General features: G+C 42.5%; 1 protein-coding gene across 2 annotated transcripts in view; it reads left to right on the forward strand.

Moving 5' to 3' along the window:
- MBD2 (methyl-CpG binding domain protein 2) overlaps positions 1–22,830 on the forward strand; it is a 48,976-nt gene extending 26,146 nt beyond the window's left edge. Inside the window, exons 3-8 of one of the 2 annotated variants that reach the window (XR_013961372.1) lie at positions 1,853–1,990; positions 3,004–3,127; positions 15,258–15,348; positions 16,650–16,827; positions 21,001–21,123; positions 22,369–22,830. Coding sequence is in view for 1 of the 2 variants with exons in the window: in XM_080683250.1 (XP_080539376.1) it covers positions 1,853–1,990; positions 15,258–15,348; positions 16,650–16,827; positions 21,001–21,123; positions 22,369–22,372 (534 nt within the window). In the remaining variant the exon portion in view is untranslated. The remainder of the gene's footprint in view (positions 1–1,852; positions 1,991–3,003; positions 3,128–15,257; positions 15,349–16,649; positions 16,828–21,000; positions 21,124–22,368) is intronic. The other variant, XM_080683250.1, reaches the window with a different exon arrangement.
- Positions 22,831–26,091: the final 3,261 nt, after the last annotated feature.

The raw sequence follows: 26,091 nt of genomic DNA on the forward strand, positions 1-26,091 counted from the left end.
GAAAAGTTCTCCATAAGCGTTTAGGTGTGGAGCTTCTTTAGGATTGAATATTGATTATTTTATAGATCGGGTGGCTTCCCTAAGGGCCTCAGGATGCTGTCGTGAATCAGAGGTGTCGAAACCTGTGGTATCAGAATTATCAGGAAAGCTTTTAAAAATACACATTCCCGGGTCTCACACTTTTTAAAAATGACATAGTAAGTGGTTATTTTGCAGCCTATTGGCTAGGTTTGTACACTTCTAAATAACAGTTTTTTTTTTAAATTCATAAAGATAAGAGCTAAATACCTGAGAAATAATGTTGTTAGAGTTATTTAAGGTGAATATAGCTCATAAAGATAAGCGCATGCACTGGGGAAAAATGAGCGAGATAAAGGGATAACAAGCATGCCCAGTGCATACAGAGGAGTGTGTGTTTGAGGGCTCAGGTGGGGGGAGGGAGGTGGAGACTCTCATGTAATAGTGGGTCCAAATGATACTGTAATAATTGTCAGATTAATTTATTGTGATGCTTATTTTTCTAGACATCATTTAAGCAGAGGTCACAAACTCCATCCCCACAGGGCTCAGGTAACACGGAGGGAGTTGTTGAGAAATTCTGCAAGGACCCTTGATACCTCGAGTGGGCAGCCATCGCTGGTCAATCATGGCCTATTAATAGTGGCTAAATCAAGTCCAGTTTTTCTAGATCTTTGAGTTTTTAAGAGAAGCTTGAATTCTGGATTTCGTGTGGTCTCCAGATTTGTAGCTGTCAGTTTAATTTATCAAAGACCCTCCAAAACGGAGCAGAACACGACTATGGGTTAAACTCGGTTTGTCTGCTACCAATTTGCAGTCTTTTAGTAGAAATGCCAATTCCCAGGCCCACCTCAGACCTACTGAGTCGAATCTCTGGGATTGAGTCCCAGTGATCTGTGTTTCAATAAACCCCCTGGGTGGGTTCTGACAAAAGCTCAAGTTTAAGAAGCACTATTTTGGAGTTTGAAAGTTGAGATTATAATTTTTACATGGATCACTAATGTAAAGATAAAAGTTCACTGACTCCTATCATTTATCAAGTATATTTCCATATTAAAAAATAGCAGATGTGTATTGTTTTTAGGTATATATGACTTTTTATATTTTTTGCCATTATCACATTTTGTTCTTTTTCTTTCTCACCCTCCCTGGCCAGCCCACCCCACCACCCCTTGTTAAAGTATTGCAAATGAACTTAATGGCGATTCTGTGCCTCATTTTGACTTCACTAGAACACATTTTTCTAAATTGAGTTCTGTTTGCTAGAAATTAGAACTCCATTTCTAATTATCTTTCTGTAAAAGGGGAAGGTTAATTTATGTGGCTTTTTGAGAGGCTGACCAGGTTGTTTGTATTTTAATGGCCAAGTATGCCATTATTTTCCATTCTCAGAACGTGGAAATGACCACTGTCCTGGTTATTGTTCTGAAAGCGCTCCTTCCTTTTGTATAACCCAACTTTAAACATAATCAAATTAATTATGAATTTTCTAGAGAGAATTTTTTTACATTTAAAAGTATAAAGTTTTTATTAAAAAAATACAGGGTGGAGCAAAAGCAGGTTTATAGTTGTGAGTACAGGAAACAGGAAGTTCATTCTTGTATTATTTATTGCATCATTTTCCATATGAACAACTGTAAAGCTACTTTTGCCCCACCCTGTGTGTCTTAGATTATAAAGTACTAAAAATGTACTTCAGGGTATTTAAAATAATGATTTTGAGAAGTTTGGAATAATCAGATTTAAAGTAGTGGATATTGGATTAATAAGAATTCATCTACGTAATTATATTTATGTATAACATTTTTTAATGAAAACATGCTTATATCCACAGGGTAAACCAGACTTAAATACAACATTGCCAATTAGACAAACAGCATCAATTTTCAAACAACCAGTAACCAAAGTCACCAATCATCCTAATAATAAAGTGAAATCAGACCCACAACGAATGAACGAGCAGCCACGTCAGGTAAGGATCTAATTAGTTCTCCAATTTCAGTTTTCAGAAAATTCTGGTATTTTTACCAGATATAGTTTAAGTAAACTCTGGTTAAAATGGAGTATATTTGGAAAGAAAATTGTTTTATGTCCGGACCTAGGCGATTACATGAATGCTGGAGAAGAATGAATAATTCAATATTTAGGTACAATGTTCTAAGAAAAAAATTAAGTTAATTCCAAATGAATCTAAATTAATATTATAGACTACATTTTTATGCTTTTGTGTGGTAATGTACATCAGACTTGATTCTGCTAAACTTAGTTTTTTAAAGATTATCTTCCTAGGGATAGTATTTCTTAAGGGGAGGAAGGATGCAGTTTGTGTTGTTTAGTCTAAAAATCTTTTATTTGGAAACTACTTTTTGTTCTGATTTCTTATTACATGAAAGCTATCCCTCCCCTTTTGAAAAACAAACTTTGTAAATATGGTGAATTGTCCTGTGACTTCCACTTTTGTATAAATTGGATGTATTAGTCTCTCTCTGTATTGCCTCAAGCTGTATTCCACCAGAATCTTTTCTCAGGAAAAAGTGTTATCTGAAAGGCCTCCCTGCTGCTTAATAAGGCACATAGCCAGGGGAGGGGTCTTCACTAAACGCTTAAGCTTTCCAAGCAACCTTGCTTATTCATTCCCTTATGGTGGTAAAAAAAAGTTCAGGTACTTTGTGAATTTTTAGTAGCAATTAGGGTGAGGAAATGGAGGGAGAAACTTCTGTGCATTTTTTTTTTCTCTCCTTTCTCTGCCTCCTCGAACTTAGAGCAACACTGATTGACCTACACGATTATCTTGTGCTCTCGTATTCCCCTTTTAGATGTCTCGCTCCACATTTCCATTTGAATTTTGTTTTTCGCTAGTCCCTCAAGTGTCTCATCTCTAGGCTTGATAAAGGATTGGGCCAGAACTTTCAGACAGTTGCTCTAGGAGAAACTACATAAAGAAATTCAGTTCCCACATCCTCTGTAGTGTTTTTTCCTCTTCAGGTGAGCCAGGAAAACAGAAGATATTTGGAGCCACATTGGATCAGCATCTTGCTATAGATGTCTCAAGATTTGAAGTTCTAAACTTGCTTTACTGTTGGTCCCCAAGAGATCCCACAGGGGCCATGTAAGTGTATCACATCCAATGTAAAAGATGCGTACCTGCATGTGCCTGAGGCTCTTGTCACCACTCAGGTTTCCTCGGAGCCGTGGGGCTTTTCGTACCAGGCTCTTCCCTTCGGTTTTACTGCTGTGCCCAGAGGTAGTTACCAGACTGGTAGGGTTAGTGTTTTCCTTACAACAGGGAAGGAACTCTGCCATTCTGAACTTCGCCCGCCTCTATAAAGCCGTTCCCTGTGCCTGTATTCTTTCTTACACACTCTCCGAAGTCTTGAACATCTTGTCCTTTGGTTGTTTGGTGATATTAAAATCGTTTTCTTGTAAAGATTTTTGTTGAAAAATTTGAAAGTATGTAATTGGCTAAGACAGTTTGCTTCAAAAAGCCCAAAAGATAAAGAAAGTGGAATAACTAAAATATTAGTCCCATGTTGGAAATCTGCATTGTTTTATTGAGGACAGATCGTATGTAGTAGATTTTATTCTCATCTTTTCTTTGCCAAATCATCCTCAGTATAATCTACAAACCCAAATATTTTTCTTAAAGACGAATTGAGTAACAAATTATGGTCATTTTAACAGTAATTTGTTTTCTACACCTAAGTTCATCAGATTTAAAAAAGTAGTAAATACATTTGCTGAGTGTTCATCTGGCTATAGAGATATTGGTGACCTAGATTTTTGAAGTTGAAGTAACCAGATCAGTTGCTCTTTATTCTTTGATGTATTAAGTAGTTTCAAGTTTTCCTTCTTTTATTAAGGTTTATGAGATTATTCTCAAATGAAAAGAATGTAAAAAAAAAAAAGCTGAATCCTACCTCTCAATCTCCTCCCACCCCCCTGAAAAAGCATGTCATTTTAACCCAGATCTTTTGAGGGTTTTATCTACCTTGTAGCTTGCATAGATAGGAAGGGTTAAAATTATTTAGGAGGTTACTTTTCTAAGAGTTTGGACTGTTTTTTCACTTTATCCTCATGTCACCTGACAATTTTGGCCGGATATTTTTGATTAATCTAAGACATTAGTTGTCTTTTCCCTTCTTTATCTTCAACGTAAGAATTGAGATAATATTTAACTACTGTTTCACTAATGGGATTTCAAAATGTTGGATTGTGCACTGTGCAAATATGACAAAATAGTAGAGAGACAACTTTTGTGTTAATGTTTTTAAAATTATGGTTTGTAATTCTGACTATTCCAGTTTAGACTCAAGTTTTTTTGGTAAAGGAAAACTGTTGATTTTAATTGTGTTTTAACATATGTATGGCAGATAACTGCTAATCATGTTATTTAGGAGATAGTAAAAAATACATAGGTAAAAATGATTCTTCCAATTTCGCTATCTTTTGTATAGCTTCATTGAACTAGATTGGTAATGTAAATTACCAAATATTCCACTTGGAGAAGTTATTTTGGTCATAGAGTAACTAAATTAGACAATGAGGTTTCTGTAGATATAAATGTTTTTATTCTTTAACCATATCATGTTCTCTTAATAAGATATTCAAGCTAGTGGTATTATAATTTTAAAGTGTTGAATTTTCAGACCTAGAACTAGGATTAGATTTTTGTGTCCTAATTGAGGCTCTACCTTGAATAGGTTTGAAGTACTTAATTTAGATGTGATGCAATCATAGAAATTAATAATTCTGTCTTATGTAACAGACATCCTATGCCTAGGTCTGGCAGTCTAATTTGAATTCTGTAAAATATATAAATTATGAATTTCTAATGCATTGCGTCCTGGAAATGCTTTAGCTTTACAAGTACAAATTAGGATATGTAACCAAATGTGCATTAAACAGAATTCAGCAGAAATTTCTGCCTACAATTAAAATATAAGGTAGAGATGGGATTGGTAAAACCTGGTTATGGTAGGGTAACTAGCCAGATGGTTTTATATATACACTATCATCATATTTAATGAGTGCTTGTCTTTTCGTTAGTGTAAAAAGAAATTTGGAGTGGGGTGGAGGGAACTCTATCAGCTATAAGACTATTGTTCCAAATGGCAAGGTCATTGAGATGTCCTTATTTGGCCCAATATGTAAAACACGCCAAATTCTTTTAAATCTAACTGAATTGTGATTTTGCTGTTAAAGGTGTCTTTCCTAGTTTTCTTCTTTCACTATCTGAAAAACTCACATTTCTGTTTCTTCCTTATTTCTTTGATGCTGTCATTTTTGATACTTTCTGGTCTCATGCTATTATTCTCTTTTATCCTCAAATCAAAGAAATTTCATCTTTAATCCATTCTTCCTTTTAATTATTAGACTATAGGGTGCTGATAGCTTTGGGTGTTTTTGATAGCCTTTGAATATTAATTACATTTCTTACAGAATATTCACTTTTTTTTTATCAAAAAGTAAATATTTAAATCAGTGAAGTAGATTTAAATCTTCCATTTGATCCTAGATTTTTTTATTTTGTTTGCTAATTTTTCTTTCAAAGGATGTGAAACTTTACTTCTTTCCAGAAGTCTGCCTTTTTAAGGATGATTTTTCCCCCCAGTTTTATTGAGATATAATTGACATATAACATTGTGTAAGTTTAAGGTGTACAACATGATGATTTGATACACATATCCATTGCAAAATGATTACCACAATAACATTAGTTAATACATTCATCACCTCACATAATTACTATTTTAAATATATTTTTATTGATTTCAGAGAGAAAGGAAGAAGGAGAGAGAGAGAAACATCAGTGATGAGAGAGAATCATTGATCAGCTGCCTCCTGCATGCCCCCTACTGGGGATCGAGCCTGCAACAGGGGCATGTGCTCTGACTGGGAATTGAACTGTGACCTCCTGGTTCACAGGTTGATGCTCAACCACTGAGCCACGCTGGCTGGGCTAATTACCATTTTTTTGGCGTGTGGTGGTGATGAGAATGTTGAAGATCTCTCTCAGCAACTTTCAAGTGCACAATACAGTTTTGATCACTGTAGTCACCATGCTGTACATTAGGTACCTGGAATGTATTCATCTTATAACTGAAAGTTGTACCCTTTGGCCAACATCTCCCCACTTCCCCCACCCCTAGCCCCTGACAATCTCCAATATACTCTCTGTTTCTAAGAGCTTGGCTTTTTTTAGATTCCACATAAAAGTGAGATCATACAGTATTGACTTATTTCACTCAGCAAATGGCAAGATTTCCTTCCTCTTTTTTTTTTTTTTAATGGCTGATGATAATCCTGTGTGTGTGTGTGTGTGTGTGTGTGTGTGTGTGTGTGTGTGTGTGTAGCTCACATTTTCTGTATCTGTTCATTTGTTAATGCACACATAGGTTATTTCCATTTCTTGGCTTTTGTGAACAATGTTGCAGTGAACATAGGGGTGCAGAGGAACAGATGCCATGTTCTGTACTACTTAAAAGCATGACTCTGGGTGATGTTGGGAAGATGCCATGTAGAAAGGGTCAAATAAATAGTATAGACAGTGCTATAGGAGTTCAAGAAGGGTGAGGTTACTATAACTAGGAGGTTTGGAGAAATCTTCAGAAAAGATGTGGGAATATGCTGAACTGTACAGATTGAGTGGGATTTAGAAAAGCAAATGGGAGGGAGAGGACATTCCAATAGGGAAAGTAGTGTTCTGAAAGCTGTTACATGGGAATGGGCAAGGGATGAGGAGACAAGTTGGTTAGAGATCAGGGTTTTCATGGGAAGAAGTGGGAGCTGAGAATGTTGTCAAGGGTTTCCTTAAATATCAGTCCTTACAAAAAGTTATAAAATATTATTTGCTTTACTTATAAGAGAAAGAAATTTGGAATAGATAAATAAAAGAAAAATACTCGTAATTCCTTTTTTATAATATAATTACAATAGAATTTTAACACTCTATAGTCTTTCAATATTTTAATGCTTCTTTTGAAAACATCATAAAAATAAGCGTACTTTAAAAAATTTTAACTACTATTAAATTATATACTATTACATTATATAAATTTTATCCATGCTTTATATAATTTGCATGCAATGTTCTAACAACTGTGTATTGTGCTAACATGATTTACTTAACCATTTCCATATTATTTCCAATTTTTCACTATTATAGGTAGTACGCTAATGAGTATCCTTATGTATACGTATAAGTTCCTTCCTGTGTTGTACAGTGTTTCCTTGGCTAAATTCCCCAAAATATAATTAATTGACTATTAATGATTTTTGAAACCTTTTAATGTGGTTGTATCCAAATTAAAAGTCTATTGAAAAGTCATGTTCATTTGGTTTCAGCTTTCCTTCTTTGGCACAATACTTTTTCTTTTTGGTAGTTTCATTTTAAATTTGCATTTATTTGAGTAGTTGTAAAGTTGGACAGACTAAAGCATTTATGCTAAATTTTTCAATTCAGATTTGCAAAATTAAGCTTTCTTAACAAGATTTGCACTCAGTCTATACATTTACTTTTCCCCATAGAAATTTAAACTCCAGTTTTGTCATCAAATTTGTTAAGATGACATTTATCTTTTATTTTATTTTATTTTTAAGATGACATTTATTATTTAGAAGTTAATAAGTTATAATGGGTTATGCCTTGTTTTATTTGATAATTATTGCCTTGAAGTAATCTATATATATAAAAGCCAAATATGCAAAGTGTCCCCTCGGGAGTTCGACTCACCTGGAGTTTGATTGCTCGCTGTGATGTGAGCTGACCACCAGAGGGCGGCATGGAATGAAGGAAGGCCCTGGTCGGCAGCCAGCAGCCGGGGAAGGGAGGCCCCGCCGGCAGCTGCTAGGGACCCTACTTGTGCATGAATTTCGTGCACTGGGCCTCTAGTCTTATAATAATATTGGTACCTTTTTTTTTTTTTCATTAATATCTATATTTGCTTGCTATTTCTTTGCTCTTTTTATTTTCAACTTTACTAGAGGCCTGGTGCACGACATTCGTGCACTGGGGTGGGGGTGGTCCCTCAGCCCAGCCCGTGCCCTCTCATAGTCCGGGACCCCTCAGGGGATATCCGACTGCTCCCTAAGCAGGCTGTCAGACATCCCCCAAGGGATCCTGCGCTGCTGTGGAGGTGGGAGAGGCTCCCGCCACCACCGCTGCACTCACCAGCTGTGAGCCTGGCTTCTGGCTGAGTGGAGCTCCCCCTGTGGGAGTGCACTGACCACCAGGGGGCAGCTCCTGCATTGAGCGTCTGCTCCCTGGTGGTCAGTGCGCGTCATAGCTACAGGTCATTCCGCCGTTTGGTCGATTTGCATATTAGCCTTTTATTATATAGGATGAGCCCCTTTATTTTTAGATAATGTTTCTTGCATGAAACATAGAGTTTATTTTCTTCCATCTGATCTGACAGTCCTTTTCTTTTATTGGTGAGTTTTCCATTACATTTATTGATAGTATGAACATGTTTGGTCTTGATTCTATTATTGTGTTTATATGCTGTTTCTAACATTTTATTGTCATTTTCTAGTATTTCCGTTTTTGTTCTGCAGTATGGGTTTTCCATTTAAGTCCATACTTCAGATAATTTTGAGGATTTGTAACCTGATTTTAGTTCTAGTGGTTGTTTAATGTCATATTTTACATAGTGAATACATGCTTCTATTTCTTGATTTACCATTATTAAAAAAGAAGAAGTATCTATTGATATTCCACTTAAAAAATAGGAGTTAACTCACATGATTGAAGTTAGTTTCAAGAAAGCTTTTCTTGCCCTGACCGGTTTGGCTCAGTGGATAGAGCGTTGGCCTGCGGACTGAAGGGTCCCAGGTTCGATTCCAGTCAAGGGCATGTACCTTGGTTGTGGGCACATCCCCAGTGGGGGGTGTGCAGGAGGCAGCTGATCGATGTTTCTCTCTCATCGATGTTTCTAACTCTCTATTCCTCTCCCTTCCTCTCTGTAAAAAAAAAAAAATCAATAAAATATATTTTTTTAAAAAAGAAAGCTTTTCTAAAGGCCATCTCTTCTGATAAACAGTAAAGATAATGAAGGCTCTCTATCTGTTGCAGATCACAGTTCCTGCTGGTGAGTGGGTTTGAAATCATTACTTACTCACCAGCATGCATTGCAGGTTATATTTATAGGTGTTGTATAAACGCAAATGTCAGACATGCACCCTGTCCTCATAAAACTTTCAATATAATAATGAAAAAACACACTGAACAAATAATTCCAAGTGGAAATGTGACAAACAACTGAAATGAAGGAGCATGCCTGAGTCCCTGTGTGGACTGATTATGTATTAGTGAGAAAATTACTATGAAAACTTCCCTGTGGGAGCAGCACATGAAAAACTTACAGGCATCGCAAATGAGCACTCTTACTCCAGGATCATCTGAGGGTAATGGTACCGCTGGAGGCATTTGACGGGCGTTACGTGCCCACTCTGTGAGTTAGGTAGCATCGTGTGAGGATTTGGACAGGCAGCCACAGCAGATGGCGGCCGCTCCCCACCCTCTTCAGCTCTTTGTGCATTTGCTTCATTCTTCCATCCTCTTTCGCCTTAAATGTTACCTGTTGCCTTAACAAAAGATCTCACTGTAGTTTGCACAACCACATGAGTCAAGTTTTTCCTTGATTTACATCATCATTTTCTTGTCATCGTAGCCCTTTCTTCGTAGGCCACTCTTACAAAATAAGGGGCTAGCTCATGTTTGTCTTTTGATGTTTGCTGGCCACGGTATTTAAGTTAAGTTGGGTTTTGCTGACCAAAATTAGGCAGCTCACACATCACATGGGGTTGATTTGGAGAAGAACAGTGTACACACTGGACAGCGAACTCCTTCTGGGCAGGAAACACTGTCCCTCTCTGCACAGCCCTACCCCAGCGTCTTGTGTATTTAGCTTTTCATGAGTCAGTGCCTATGAAGTGCTCATTTTCTGGGTTTTGCATTAGTCTACAAATATATGACAAGGTCCTTTGTTCTTTGATTAGATTTAGCAAAAGCCTTAGGAAAGTGAATAAGATGTTCATTGTATTTAACGTTAGAAAGTATCCTGAGCAATTCAATAAAATACTTATATTTTTCAAGAATTTTCTCATTTTTTTTTTTTTTTGTCGTCACTATTTTGATAACCTTCTGAGATAGATTAAGGCAGTTACTAGTATTTCTGTTTTGCTGGTGAAAATACAAAGAAGTCAAGTGACTTACCTAAGGCAGTACGTCTGTTTAGTGGTTGAGTCAGGAATAAAGCTCCCGAACTAGTGGTCTTTCTGTTACCCTGTACGCCCTCCGCTTGGCTACAACTTCATCAGGCAAGATGCGAGTGCCAGTTGTGTGTCCAGCATCATGCTCTTGACAGATGAAGACTGTGCCAATTAAAACTCTTAAAATGGTGAGGTTTGAAAGTTAACTTTGCTTCTTCTATTTTACAAAATATTAACACTTTTGTCTTCACATACTTTAAAAGGTATATCCCATCTTAGGCATTTTAAGTATTTGTTTCCATTAGAAAAAATGCAAATAGTCTTATTTCTTTGACAATTACTGTTAGAAGCTTTAACTTTTAATGTTAGGAAATACAAAACATATAGAGAACCATCAGAAAAGGCAACTTTCAGAGTCTTCTGACAGCCCTTGATTGCAGCGGTGAAGTGGGGCAAAGTGGGCTGGAATCAATCAGGAGTTGGATTTGGTAATTAGAAGGTTACTGTGACCTTGGGCAGGTCAGTGTTCACAGTAGTAGGAGTGGAGTCCACGTTTGAAGGAAAAAGATGAATGGAACGTGAGGAAATAAGACCAAGTTTCTCTTGTAGTGGAAGGAGGAAGGCAGAGATGGTTTGAGGGAGAAGTAGTATGAATAAGGACAGTTTTCAGGTTATCAAAGTTTCTCTTGTAGTGGAAGGAGGAAGGCAGAGATGGTTTACCCCATCTATTGCCATGTTGTGATGATAGTAAGGCCTTTAGAAAAACCTCAATATGAGTATATCTGTCACTTCAGGGGAAGAAGCCCCAGGAGAGGAAAGGGGAGGAGAAAGGTGAGAGGAAAAGTTGGGCAAATTGATGAGACAAGATCCGCAGGAGGCAGGAGAAGCTGTGACCAGACTCAAGTTTTGTAGTCTTAGAAAGGTGGTGGAATACTCACTCCTCGGAGCCAGGAGGTAGGTAAAATGGTTATGCTGAAATGGTTCAGAGGAAGTCTGAGGTAAGGGAGGGTATTTGAAGAGGCTCGGGGCTTCAGGCTTGAGCTCCTAGTTTTTCTAGTCTGCTGTGGAGTCAGTTATTATAGGCTTCTTCACTTAGAAGCTGATATTCAGCTTATGGTATTTAAAAGATGGGAGTTCAGATATATAGGAAGTTTGATAGACTTTACCTAGCTTTATTATTGAAATTTCAGTGTTTCTTTATAATGATTTGTGGAAGGTGCATTTTAAGACAATAAATGAGGACTAAAAGAAGTTTTAAGCTTTTGTGTGGCTCACTTTGTTGAGGCACTTTTTCTCAGGGCTTTTATTTTAGAATTGGCCAGGCCCTACTGATAGCTACATGCTAAGCATTTACGGAAATTGACATGTTCAAGATCAACCCACCAGTTCTGTTTTGTTGCTGTACCTATCCTTGAACACCTAAAGTCATTCTGTGCCTTTCTCTGTATCAGTCACAGATTTGCACATGCTTATGCTCTCAGAAAGGTCCTTCTAAAATCTCTACGTACAGGTGCTTCCTGGTGTACGGGGTGGGATATAAAATGTCCTGTTTCAGTTTGGAACTCTACCTCTTCCGATAGGAATGATGTTAGAAATGGCCAGTCCACAGAAAACCATTGACTCTAAAGTGTAATGGAATTATTCAAAGTAATTATTGTGGCCTGGGTGGCATGGCTCAGTGGTTGAGCATCAACCTATGAACCAGGAGGTCATGGTTCGATTCCTGGTCAGGGCACATGCCCGGGTTATGGGCTCGATCCCCAGTGTGGGGCATGCACAAGGTGGCCAATCAATGATTCTTTCTCATCATTAATGTTTCTATCTCTCCCTCTCCCCTTCCTCTTTGAAATCAATATAAAAAATATTAAAAAAATTACTGTGTATATCTATTTTCCTACCAGGAAGTCATTAAAATTCAACTCCTGAGATAAGAAATGTTTCTCCCACTTCTGCTTTATCTTACCCCCTACTTGTCTGGCAGTGACAAAGAGGCACCCAGCTCCAAGCCACTTAGGGTGGTTCTTGTAAGGCCCAGGAATGAGGAGCTGGGCCAGAGACTCTTGAAAGTGGACAGAGGGGTGCTGCAGTGATGGCGTGTGTCCGTGGAGGGGTCTGCCTTGTGTTTCATCTGGGAGACCCGGACCTGCCATGCAGACCTCCTGTCTCCTATCCTCCTCCCCTGGACCAGTGGTTCTCACCAGACCTGACTTTGTCCCCACATCCCCACCCTCCGCCATGCACCATGGCCACTTGGCCTTGTCTAGAGAGACATTTTTGATGGTCACAAACGGGGTGCTGCTACTGGTATCTAGTGGGTGTAGGCCAGTGCTGCTGCTAACATCCACACAGACTTCCCCAGCCCCACATGCCAGCCTCGCTAAGGGTGAGCACCTCTGCTCTAGACCATGGCTGCTGGTTCGAGTCTCTTTCCCCTCTTGCTTGGCTGCAAAACAGAAACGTAGCTTGTGTTCCCTAATTCTCCTCTACCTTCTGTTCTTGAAATATCCTCAGAGTCCTTTTGAGGTTTTTCTAAAGGCCTTACTATCATCACAACATGGCAATAGGTGGGGTAGAAATCACAAGAAAATTACAGCTTCAGGGCATCTTAGTGAAAAGCTATCCATGTTATCCACCGGACCGTAAATAGAACAAACTTCAGCTCCTTTAATCTGGTCTTCCCATTGTGGTTTCCTCTTTCCCAGGCCTCCCTCCTCCTTTACCCGGACTGCTTAGCTGGCGAGAGCCTGGGCCTGACCCGTCACCGGTCCTCCAAATGAGGAGTGGCAGGGGGGCTGGAAATCCTTGGGTTCTTTCAACAGGGAGTGAGGGACGTTTCCTTGGTATTGCATAGCCCGTCAGAACCCTGCCCCGTTGCCTGCCTTCTTTTAAGAAGTTCACAGGACGAGATTAAGTGACAGCATCTGCCTAAGCACTGCTGGCTGCATCGGCACAGCGGTCCCCTTCCACGCTGCCCTGTCCTTACCGCCACCGCAAGCTGGGTTTCTCATCGTTCCCTTGGAAGTAGTAGAAATTTAAAAATTAAGAATTAAAAATTATGGAATGTAAAAAATGTAACTTTTGATAATTTAGAATTGGAATTTTTAGATGTAAAATATTATTAATCATATCTGTACATACTTTCCATGCTTTGTTTTTTGGTAGTGTTGATTTATTTTTTGCAAATTAAATTATGTCTATAGAAATTTCATTATAAAAGTACTTACTAATCTTATACTCACTGGTTCCTCTGAATATGTTTTCATTAGAAATTAACTGGCTTTGTTTTCAGTGTCTTTCTGTAGTTATGATATTCAAAGCTTAGTGATGGTATCCCCCTGGAGAGAAAACAGAAAGCAGGCAGGGTTTCTTGGGACTTCTACCACATTCATCATTTATAACCTTCACTAACTGTCTTTCACCCAGGATGATTAATGTATTTGTGTCCTCACATATGTTGACCACATATTCAGCCGATGATGTAATGTGTAGAGAGATGTCAGGAGATCTTACTATACACCAGAGGCATTCAAAGGGCAGTGAAACATTCTATTGCAGGTACTCTTGGTGCTAGCAGTGAGGTTGTTGTAAATACAACATATTACTATCCTATATAATAAAGAGCTAATATGCTAATTAGACCAAATAGCCAAACGACCTTCCGGATGTCCTTCCGGAAGACCTTCTGGACGAAGCCGGGGCTGTGAGGGCCGAGCCTCTTGCATGAATTTCGTGCATCGGGCCTCTAGTTCTGCTATAATACAGTTATTTTACTGTCTCTGCATTTTTCTGGGAAGGGGGAGGGGACAATGTTATCTGATACTTTGTATATCTGGAAGTCAGAATGAGAAGCCCAAAAGTAAAGATAAAACCTGGTCTTTGCTCTGTGACAGGTGCTTTACATGTACTGGCTTGTTTAATCCCCACAATAGTCTTACGTGATAGTCACTGCTGCCACAGTTTACAGAAGAGGAAATTGAGCCTTTTAAAGCTGTAGAACTTGGGCAAGGTCATACATCTAGAGCTGGGTTTCAGCTTAGGTTTGTATGTCTCTCAAGATCCTCATTCTAAGTCCAGTGACTCCCATATTTAGTCATTCACCCAAACATTTTCTCAGTACCCCCTATGTGACAGGCTTCAGGGATCCAAGATTAGAGACAGATACGGAGTCCTAAGGAATTTTTTTATCTTTTTTTTTTTTTTTTTTTTTGGCAGTGGTATATATGAAACAGGCTAGAGAAAGATGAAGGCTCGAGGACAAAGATACTGTGTTATCTACTGTTGCATCCACAGGGCAAGCCCTGCACATAGTAGGAGCTCAGTAAATGCATGCTGAATGGGTCGAGGACAGTAGTGAGAAGTAGTAGCTAACTAGGACAGATAATGGAATATAGAAGGGCTATGAAATCAAACGGCAGAACTGGCCTAGTTCGTTTAGAGTTTGGAGAAGCAATTGGCTACTCAGTAGCCCCTTGGGGTATGAAGAGGCTCTAGTGTGCTCAGAGCCCAGAGCAGTTTCCATAAAAAATGACCTCTCACACTCCTCCCCACCCTCCCAGCCGCCTTAAAGTACGCCGAAGGGCTAAACTCGAGTGCCTTGGAAAATCACCTAGGTGAAGAGCGCTTTCCCTAATGACCCTGGATAAAGCGGAACTACATAATGTAATTGGTTTTCTTCCCCCGATAAAATATAACATTACGCTTTCACACCGAGTGAATCTTTAAGAACCTAAGGTATGTTCTTTGGAAGATACCTTATGAAGAACTATCTATAGTGTCTAATGTAACAATCTATAGTACTGTAACAGGTTACATAAAACCATAAAAACAACTTTCTGTGAGTAACATCATTTGAAAGAATTATAATGTGTTGAAGTAATTTCTGTTTGGAGTACCATGTAGCTTTTTGTAAAGAAAACTGTGGGGAAATGAGGAAACGATGGAGATGATTTCATTTTCGTTATTCAGCAGCATCGACGCGCTCCTTTCTGCTCCGAGAATGTGTCTATTAATAGTGATGTTTTGCTTTGCAGCTTTTCTGGGAGAAGAGGCTACAAGGACTTAGTGCATCAGATGTAACAGAACAAATTATAAAAACCATGGAGCTACCCAAAGGTCTTCAAGGTATTGCCTCAGCTCAGTGGGGCGGTGCCTCCTGCGTGCGGGCTCTGCGGCAGCTGTGGAGTCGGAGGATGGAGGGGGTGGTGTGCCTTGCTGGATGAGGGACCTCTTGTGGAAACCCAGGGGGAATGTACAGGAAACGCTTGTGTTTTGCAGGGATGCTTCAGGGCAGTGCATTTTTTTCTGTGTAAAAATGTTGGCTTTCGGTTAGGTTTCTCATATACATGAACGCATGTGCTGCTTCTGGGACCAAATGCACTGAGTGACAGACTTTCCCAGCCTCCTGCTCAAAGCAGCATCTGGCCCCGCCCAGCACCTGCTCTTCCTTTCTGTTATGGAAGGAAGAGCCACCCGCTCTCCCCCGTCTCTCCCTCCACAAACTGCTGCTGCACGCACAGCGGTGGGGGCCGGTGCACCTCAGTCCTGCAGCAGCAGCACGTGGGGTCGGGTGGAGGCTCAGCTGCTAGGTGCCTGCCGTGTCATGTTGATGCCAGGTTCCAGAGAAGCATCCTTTTCCAAGTATGAGAACTACAGCTTCTGAATCTTCACGTATTGTGGATTGCTTAAAAATCCTCAGATTGGTTGGTTAGAATCTTGTCTCATTCCTCTCTGCTCTTGGGAATTGTTGCTTTAACAAGTTTATGACTTTAAGCAATGCATTTGAATGTGGCCATAGGGGCCAGTCTCCTAAAAGTAGTCAAGGTGTGCAATTAATAGGTAAATCGATGAACTTGGACATTTTGTTAGGTATTTTGAAAAAACTGTTAAAGCTGTAGGCACAGCATGCTTGGCATTGGTTTCTCCTTTGAAGTCTTCAAACAAGAAAGATAAGTGTCGAGATATTGCTGGAAATTAATGTTAAAAGCTATAAGAGAAAGCTATTCCAGGAATAATTTAGGAAAATACTAAGGGAGATACTTGAGTATAATATGACTTCAGAAGGGCCTTAGATCATTAAAATAATTGACCTTGCTAGAGGAAATGTAGCCAACTTTTAAAAAGTTGAGGAAAATTTTTGGAAAAATGTATTTTAAAATTATGTTAAAGTTTTATTGAATTGCTCAGCTATTTTGTTACTGTTTCTTTAATGTTAATTCATTGGTGTATAATAACTATTAAGTAGATATTATCTAATCCTTTGCTGCTTTGGCTTATATCAGCTTAACATATGATTAACCCCCCCTCCCCCAAAATATATATATATGATCCCAAATGAATATAAAAATAGTGGTTGTTTTAGGTGACATAGGTTTGCCAAGCACATGTAGAAATTTCCCTTAACAAGTCCATTTTTCTGATTGCAGGAGTTGGTCCAGGTAGTAATGACGAGACCCTTTTATCTGCTGTTGCCAGTGCTCTGCACACAAGCTCTGCTCCAATCACAGGGCAAGTCTCCCCTGCTGTGGAAAAGAACCCCGCTGTTTGGCTCAACACATCTCAACCCCTCTGCAAAGCTTTCATTGTCACAGACGAAGACATCAGGTAAGGCAGTTTGACTTCAAAACCTTGTTTTTTACATCTGGTAAGTGATGAGTCAATCAGAAAGTTACTAGTATGTATGTATATTTATAGAGCTTTTGTGAAACCATGGGAGGTGATGCGGACATGTGAAAGATGGGTGAGAGAAGTAGCAGCGTGTGGATAAGGGTGTCACTGCGGTCATGTCCAAAGGACAGGCCATTGCCGCTCTGCTCCTCCTTTCTGTGGTGTCTTTGTGGTCGGCGGCTCTTCCTTTCACTGGGTTATGCCTTTTGTGATTGCCTCCTGCGCTGTTTTGTCTGCAGAGCAGTCTCTTCAAAGCAGGCGATAGCCAAGCTCAGTTGTGTTTTCAAAGTTAATTTGCTTATCTTGATAATGTTTACTTCAATTTAGAGATTTACTTATCACTACTTCAGCTTGTTTTAAGGTAAGATTTAAGGTGGCTCCAAAGAGAGAGAGAGAGGGAGAGAGAGAGTCACACACACATACACTCACTCACTCACTCACTCACTCATTCTAAAGTCCAATGAGAAGCAAATGTGAAAGGCGATACAAAGGGTAAAGCAGTAGAACAGAGGGTACAAGCTGCATCTATTAACGTCTTTTACTTTTTTCTGAGGCTGGGCCGGGACTGAGGTTTCTAGCAGCTAATAGTGAAAGGAAAGCATACAACTTCAGTTGATAATGCCCAGGAAGTATAAGCAAACTATTGTTCAGGAGAAGCAAAATATTCCAGATATGAAGACCTCACAGACATTCTGATAAGGGACTTGTGAACTTTGGTATCATTCCTTTATAATGATAGTGTGGAACACTGTGTTTCTTTATAAACAGGACAGTGGGGATGTGCCTCCCTGTGTCCACCTTCTGGATGTACATGAGAAAGCTTTACTGGGTAGTATTTCTAGACCAAACCAGCAGATGGCACTTTTGAATCGTGTAATTTACAAATATGTTTTACATTTGTATTTTTTTCTAAATCCCTACAAGTTGTCATGAGAGGGTTTTTTAAATCATGAGTCTAGCCAGGTCTATAATTGGGTTTACACCTTTCTGGGTTTACAAAGCTGTAGAGCGGTTCAGAGTTGCATCATTCAGATGCCTTGCTCACATAGACTTGATGATCTGTTATTTTTTAAGGAAAACAAAATGTAAAATCAGGGAGAGGCATCAACTTGCTTTTTGGGTTATTCTTACCCTTAAGGAAGGAAATTAGTCAGGAGACAAGTTGTTTTCTGTCTTGGAATGAATAATCGGCAGGATTTCAGCAGTTCGTTATGGGTGTTGACGGAGGCTGTCTGAGCAATCCCCTGGTTATGCTTATGGCTTCAGCACCAGATCTTGTGATAGTGAAGGAACCGATCTCAGAGCCAGATCGGGATGATTGCCTTCTAAGGCAAACATGTCTGACAAATTGCCCATTTGATGTAATTGTCATAACAGAGATTATTAAGCAGATGTTTCTTGTTGAATTAGTACAGATTCAAAATAAATTACCGCAAGTGGAATTGTTACCCTTTCTCCAATTGTGCAGGCAATATTCTGTTTATATTAAACCTTCAATTAAAGATCTCAGCATTAAGTATATAGTTTTGCAGCATCCTTGATAATATTTTCATCCACAGTATATTTGTTTTCTAACACCGAGTAACAAATAATAAACTTAGCAGCTTGAAACAACGCCTGTTCATAGCTCACGTTCCGTAGGTCCGGACCCTGGGCCCGGCACGGCTGGATTCTCTGCCTGGGTCTCAGAGGCTGAACTCTAAGGGTCTGCTGGACTGCATTTCCTTCTGGAGCTTCGAGTCCCCTTTCGAGCCCCCATGGTTGTTTCAGAATTCATTTCCTTGTAGTTGGAGGACGGAGGCCCCTGTTCTCTTGCAGACGGTGGGGTGGGGCGGCGGGTTCTCAGCCGTCAGAGGCTGATGGCAGCTCCTTGTGCCCTGGGTCCCTCCACCTTCTTGCGGGAAGGGCCAGCACCTTTCAGGGCTCTTCTCCTTAGGTCTGACCCTGCACCGTGACCTCTTTTGGTTAATCCAAGGTCGTGATTAGTAAAATAATCAGGGTGGTGTATCCCATCATATTCACAAGGTCTGCTTGTCCCTAAGGGGAGGGAACTATACAGGATAGGATGGGGCAGCTTGGGGACTGTGTTAGAATTCCCCCTACCCCAGTGGGCAGATGCTTTAACTTCAGTTTTTGTTAAGTGTGGGATGTAAGTCTCAAGGTGAAAGAGAATCATGGCAAATATTAGAGTCTAAGATAGACTTCTCCAGCCGAGAGCACCATTCACCCCATTTTCTTTGTCTTCCTAATGGGATTACTCTGGGGCAGCCGAGCACATTCCCATACTCTATTATTAGGAGTGAGAGACTGCCGATGAGATCCATGTGTCATTTGTCATAGACCTCGAGTCACTGAGCCCGAGGCAGGACTGACTCTATAAGAAAGAAAGAAACACTGTGTTCCTCTTGACCGGCCGCCCTACATGAACATGACAGGCCGAGCAGCTCTGACTAACTCAGAGCCTCCCTCTCTTTGAAAATTCATGTAGAAAGTGGAGGTCTCTACCTTTCAATGCTTTGTGCTGTTTTCAGAGTTAAAGAAAGATGACATAAGGTTTTTGTGGCTACAAAGTATCTGTTAACTTCACCGCCTTGAGGTAGTCTCATGAGGTAGAGAGACATGTGGGCTGGAATAGGTGACTGTCACTTCCCAGCTGGTTGGGCACCCAAGGATGAACATCCGGGAGTCTCGGCGTCTTCCGGAACACTTCCCAGGTGTGGGCAGTGCTGATTGCTTCCTCCATTACTGATGAGGAGCCTCCTTTTTCTTTCCTTTCCCTTTTCTTTTCCTTCTTGTCCTGCCCTGTCCTGTCCTGTCCTGTCCTGCCCTGCCCTGTCCTGTCCTGCCCTGCCCTGCCCTGCCCTGCCCTGCCCTGCCCTGCCCTGTCCTGCCCTGTCTTGTCCTGTCCTGTCCTGTCCTTTTCTTGAGCCTCAGTATTCCTTGTTGCACCTCTTGACACTGGGCTTCTCCTCTCACTCAATCTCCGTCCTCACCAGCTTTCCTCTGGTCTCAGGAGGCGGCAGGTTCTGGTTTCTGGTCAGGGCTAACCCCCCACCTGTTTTTTCTGACGCTGTAATGTACCGTTTCCTCCCTCCGCCTGTGTTTCTTCAGCCTTGCCTCCCCACGTGGCCTGGATGTGACACCGCTTTGCTTGCTTGAACTGTTTTAGGAATCCCTCTCTTGCCTGTCAGGAAGCTACTCTCAATTTCCTTCTGCTTTTTGAGATAAAATGCATTCAATAGCCTTTCTTCCAGTGCTTTCTTTTCCATCTAATGGCTCAGAACCCCTTCCCCCCATTTTTATGGCTTGGTTATTAACTCACTTTGGAGGGCCGCAGTTGCCAAGGAACAGAGACTTGTGGCATGTTTTAGACCAGTGGTCGGCAAACTGCGGCTCGCGAGCCACATGCGGCTCGTGAGCGGCGGTTTGCCGCTCTGTTGACTAATGAGTTTGCCGACCACTGACCTAGACTCTCGACTCCAATAATTACAGGCTGTTGTTGTTCCTTGTGATTAAGCCCCATCCCAGTGGTCAGCAAACTCACGAGCCGCAGTTTGCCGACCACTGTTCTAGACCCACGCAGCCTGTCGCAGTTGAAAGCGTTTTTCATTTCTGTCCTTGGTGTAGAGAGCGTGTGGCCATGGTTCCTTCCTGATGGCCTGTTGCCAGCAGGCCTGGGCGCCCAGGAGGCAGCTGCCCTGGCCTCGCTCACGGCCACAGTGCCAGACCGAATGCAGCTTACCCGCCCCCTTCCACTTGCTCAGCGCTTCATCAAACAAGTGTCCTTTTCTTCTGTGGTTTCCATGTCACTTCCTATTCTAGCCCTGCTTCTGAGATATTTCCAATTACCCTTTATAGGAATAACCCCAAATCTTCACGTACTGGAAATTCTGGAAGTGGGAGAAAAGGTCATGGAAACACATCCACTCCTCCCAGAGTTCTCTGGGCGGTGGGGGCTACCTGCTCACCCCTTCTCTAGTATAGAAGCGACTTTTGCAGTGTTTCCCTAGGAACATCCATGATTCTGAAGTAGAGAGGAGCTTGAGTAGCAGCTTCCTATTTCCAGTGCTCGCCCACTGACGCGTGTCTTTTGATTCGGTTGTTGGAAAGGAAACAGGAAGAGCGAGTACAACAAGTGCGGAAGAAGTTGGAGGAAGCCCTGATGGCAGACATCTTGTCCCGAGCTGCTGACACCGAAGAGATGGACATAGAAATGGACAGTGGAGATGAAGCGTAAGGATGTGGTCAGGTGCACTGACACCTGGGAGAGAGGGAGACTTGGCACTTGGGATGTTCTCTTGCTTTCCTCCTGTCGCCGCCTCAGCCGGGAATAAAGGGCTCCACCTTCGCCGGGCTTGTGCTCTCGTTGGCCCCTCCCGGGGGTTAAGGACCAGCAGTCTTCGCAGCCCTGCGTTCTCATTGTGGGGCGGGCACAGCCCTGCAGCGCTCGCCAGGGGCCTCGCCTCGTATTAATGATGGGAGAAGCCTGCAAGGCCCCTTAGAGACATAGAGAACAGGACTCTGCCAGCGAGGGAGACATGGCCACAGGCGGTGGAGGTGGCTGTCATCGCCACACTTAGCTTTCTGGGGTCACTTGTCTCCCCTTTAAAATTATGGCTGCAAAGTAGGCAAAATCCTGCCCTTTTTCTAGGTTTTGTTTAGCATAGATTCGATGCAGGGAGAATGAGGACATTTCAAATTATAAATAATTCCCCTTGGAAAGTACGGATTTTGATCCTATTCTCATCTCACATAGCAGTTTCATGGACTTTGTTCCATTGGGTATATGTTGTCTTTAAATGATTACAGTCGGGTCTCCGCGTGCTTCTGTGGCCTCTTGCTTCCCAACGTCTCTGCTGCTTCCTTCCGCAGGCCTTGGTTTACTTTCCACAACTCAGAGCTGATTATTTATTTGTGCCCTTTGAAGCCAGCACTGAGGAGGGGGAGAGAGAGAGAGAGAGGGGCGGGTGGGAGGGAACGAGCAGTGTGAGTCCCAGAGTTGTGGCCCTGAAGTTGGCTTTGAACCCTTCAGTCTGGGGATGTGCACCTCGTCCTGCGGTCGCCCTTGTATTCAGTACCAGGTCCTGGGGGCCAGGGAGGGTCGCAGCCGCACAGTTCCTATGCGCACAGAGCCTTCAGTGTAGCCATCTTCCATGAACGCTCCATAACTGTGCGATCCATCACCAGCTGTGCTGTGTGCTGTCAAAGGAAAACAGGTCCTGTGAGAGCTGGTGGCGGGGGGCTAATGCCATGATGTGAGGGTCACAGGCCTCCCTGAGGAAGTGACATTTCTTTGAGCCGGAAAGGTGAGGGGATGTGTTGAGCACTTTTTATGTACAACACATTACAACTAAATGCTAATCAGGGCTTTAAAAATGTGGTGCTAAGTGAAATTTAGCCTCTAATTACTCTCCTAAGTTTTGCTGACCGCACCTGCGAAATCATTGACTGACGGAGGTTTTTTTGTTTTCCTTACAGGTAACTTTTGGCTGACGTTCCCCAAGAGCAAATTCCTAGAATTGAACCAAAACGTTTCCACTGGGTTTTGCCTGTAAGAAAAAAACAAATGTACCCGAGCACATAAAGCTTTTTAATAGCACTAACCAATGCCTTTTTAGATGTATTTTTGATGTATATATCTATTATTCAAAAAAATGATGTTTATTTTGAGTCCTAGGACTTAAAATTAGTCTTTTGTAATATCAAGCAGGAAGAAGCTGAGCTTTGGATGCCAGGTGCAATCTACTGGAAATGTAGCACTTATGAGAACTATCTGTCTGCCCCCAGTTTGAATATGAATGAGTACCAAATAAATTTCCCAATTCAAGATTATTGTGACTTCACTGTATATAAGCAGATTTTTATACTTTATTGAAAGAGGACATCTGTACATTCTTCCATCATCACTGTAAAGACAAATAAATGATTATATTCACAGACCGATTGGGATTCTTTCTGTTAAAGAACACCCCCAGCCTGTCCTGGGCCTTCCCGGTTTCCATTCAACTGTGACCCCTGGGCCTCAGGTGTGAAGTGGAGCTGGGAGGGAGGAGTTCACACATCTGCAACAGGTAATGAGGAGTGTGTTCTCACCAGAATTCCTAAGCTGTCATCTAGCACGTGTCCTTTGCCCCTTGCCTCTGACTCGTACTTCCGTTAGTTCTGTGGGAAGAAGTCATTTTCTTCCCTTGGGCAGGAATCCGGTACACAATTCGGTGTTACTGGAGGCCTGCGTTGGCCGTTTTTTCTAGATTACTTTGCATTTTCCAGTGCCCACCACCTGACTAAGTGAACGGGTGCAGGTCAGACCCTTGGCCAAGAGAGAGGCAGCTTTCTAGGCAGGGTTGCTCCATGAACCAGATTGCAATACTCTGCTAGTCCATACCCGGCCTCCCGAGTATTAACAGTTTTTTTTCCTGTTCAGACTCAAAAGTGTAACTTCATTGCCACTTAAATTCCATAATACCTAATTATTAAAATCGGCATTTGTTACTGAATTTTACAAATCAAAACAAGTTAGTCTGATGCTAAGGAAAGGAGGCTGTGGTTATAAGCAAACTTAAGCACATTTGGAGAAATAGAGCAAAAATAATGTCTTTCTATAGGATGGGTTTCTGTACTCCTTAGCTCTGAGTTCTTTTAAAATTAGACCCGGAAATGATGTGTCAGGGATGTGACCGCTGCCGTGTAAGTGTCACTTGTGCAGTTGATGCCACGCCCTCCAGCACCCTTCAGCTCCCGAGGAAGGGAAGGAAGAGAGAATATCCACAGTATGCCCTGGCTAGGCTTGGGCTGCTGTTTCTGGGCCTCATGCCAATTACATAGGAAGCTTTCCTTGGAATTCCTGACGGACATTCAGCGTTGACCCCTGGGCCGCCGGCACCAAGGTCCTGGAGCGGCCCTGCTAGTGGATGAGCAGGGACACGGGCCAACGCTGGGGAGACTTGGCAGAGGGGCTGCCCTGGCCGACACTCCCCATGGGGGTCCGTGTGATGTTCGCGGGGATTTCCTTTTAAGAACTGGACGGACTAGTTAGAAGGGCGCCCAGAGACTTTTCTTAGCCTCTCCCACATCCGTGGTTCTTCATTGCAATCAGCCTTGGGTACTTTCATCTTGGTGATCGTATGTTCTTTTTACAAAGCAATCCGACCAAGATCTACGTGTTTTCATAAACAGCTTTTGTAAAAGCAACACTGCAATGTACACACGTACAAAACGTTTTCGTTCCTATAGACTTTGCTCAGGTGGAGAGCAGGTGTGCAAGCCATTGCATGGTGTCCAACTGGGGACCAGCTCATAAGTCCGGTATCCCCACAGGATGACACAACCAAAATCAAACTCAGCATCTCATCCTCACAAACCCGTCACTGTCTTGCGTTCCGTAACCCGCGTAAAGGCCAACCATCTGGTCCAGATGCCGAGGCAGGGCCCAGAAAGGGTCCAGGTGCCACTCCTCCCTTGCCTCCAGCATCCCATCATCCTGTTAGAGCTGCCTCCAGCGTCCCATCATCCTGTTAGAGCTGCCTCCAGCATCCCATCATCCTGTTAGAACTGCCTCCAGCATCCCATCATCCTGTTAGAACTGCCTCCAGCATCCCATCATCCTGTTAGAACTGCCTCCAGCGTCCCATCATCCTGTTAGAACTGCCTCCAGCGTCCCATCATCCTGTTAGAGCTGCCTCCAGCATCCCATCATCCTGTTAGAACTGCCTCCAGCATCCCATCATCCTGTTAGAGCTGCCTCCAGCATCCCATCATCCTGTTAGAGCTGCCTCCAGCATCCCATCATCCTCTTAGAGCTGCCTCCAGCATCCCATCATCCTGTTAGAACTGCCTCCAGCATCCCATCGTCCTGTTATAACTGCCTCCAGCGTCCCATCATCCTGTTAGAGCTGCCTCCAGCGTCCCATCATCCTCTTAGAGCTGCCTCCAGCGTCCCATCATCCTCTTAGAGCTGCCTCCAGCATCCCATCGTCCTGTTAGAACTGCCTCCAGCATCCCATCGTCCTGTTAGAGCTGCCTCCAGCATCCCATCGTCCTGTTATAACTGCCTCCAGCATCCCATCATCCTGTTAGAGCTGCCTCCAGCATCCCATCATCCTCTTAGAGCTGCCTCCAGCATCCCATCATCCTGTTAGAGCTGCCTCCAGCATCCCATCATCCTCTTAGAGCTGCCTCCAGCATCCCATCATCCTGTTAGAGCTGCCTCCAGCATCCCATCATCCTGTTAGAGCTGCCTCCAGCATCCCATCGTCCTGTTATAACTGCCTCCAGCATCCCATCATCCTGTTATAACTGCCTCCAGCGTCCCATCATCCTGTTATAACTGCCTCCAGCATCCCATCATCCTCTTAGAGCTGCCTCCAGCATCCCATCATCCTGTTAGAGCTGCCTCCAGCATCCCATCGTCCTGTTAGAGCTGCCTCCAGCATCCCATCATCCTGTTAGAACTGCCTCCAGCATCCCATCGTCCTGTTATAACTGCCTCCAGCATCCCATCATCCTGTTAGAGCTGCCTCCAGCATCCCATCGTCCTGTTATAACTGCCTCCAGCGTCCCATCATCCTCTTAGAGCTGCCTCCAGCATCCCATCGTCCTGTTAGAGCTGCCTCCAGCATCCCATCGTCCTGTTAGAGCTGCCTCCAGCATCCCATCATCCTGTTAGAGCTGCCTCCAGCATCCCATCGTCCTGTTAGAGCTGCCTCCAACATCCCATCATCCTGTTAGAGCTGCCTCCAGCGTCCCATCATCCTGTTAGAACTGCCTCCAGCATCCCATCATCCTGTTATAACTGCCTCCAGCATCCCATCATCCTGTTAGAGCTGCCTCCAGCATCCCATCGTCCTGTTATAACTGCCTCCAGCGTCCCATCATCCTGTTAGAGCTGCCTCCAGCATCCCATCATCCTGTTATAACTGCCTCCAGCATCCCATCGTCCTGTTATAACTGCCTCCAGCGTCCCATCATCCTGTTAGAGCTGCCTCCAGCATCCCATCATCCTGTTAGAACTGCCTCCAGCGTCCCATCATCCCGTTAGAACTGCCTCCAGCATCCCATCATCCTGTTAGAGCTGCCTCCAGCATCCCATCATCCTGTTAGAGCTGCCTCCAGCATCCCATCATCCTGTTAGAGCTGCCTCCAGCGTCCCATCATCCCGTTAGAACTGCCTCCAGCATCCCATCATCCTGTTAGAACTGCCTC

The sequence above is a fragment of the Plecotus auritus genome (assembly GCF_963455305.1).
Source record: "Plecotus auritus genome assembly, chromosome: 8".
Classification (NCBI taxonomy): Eukaryota; Metazoa; Chordata; class Mammalia; order Chiroptera; family Vespertilionidae; genus Plecotus; species Plecotus auritus.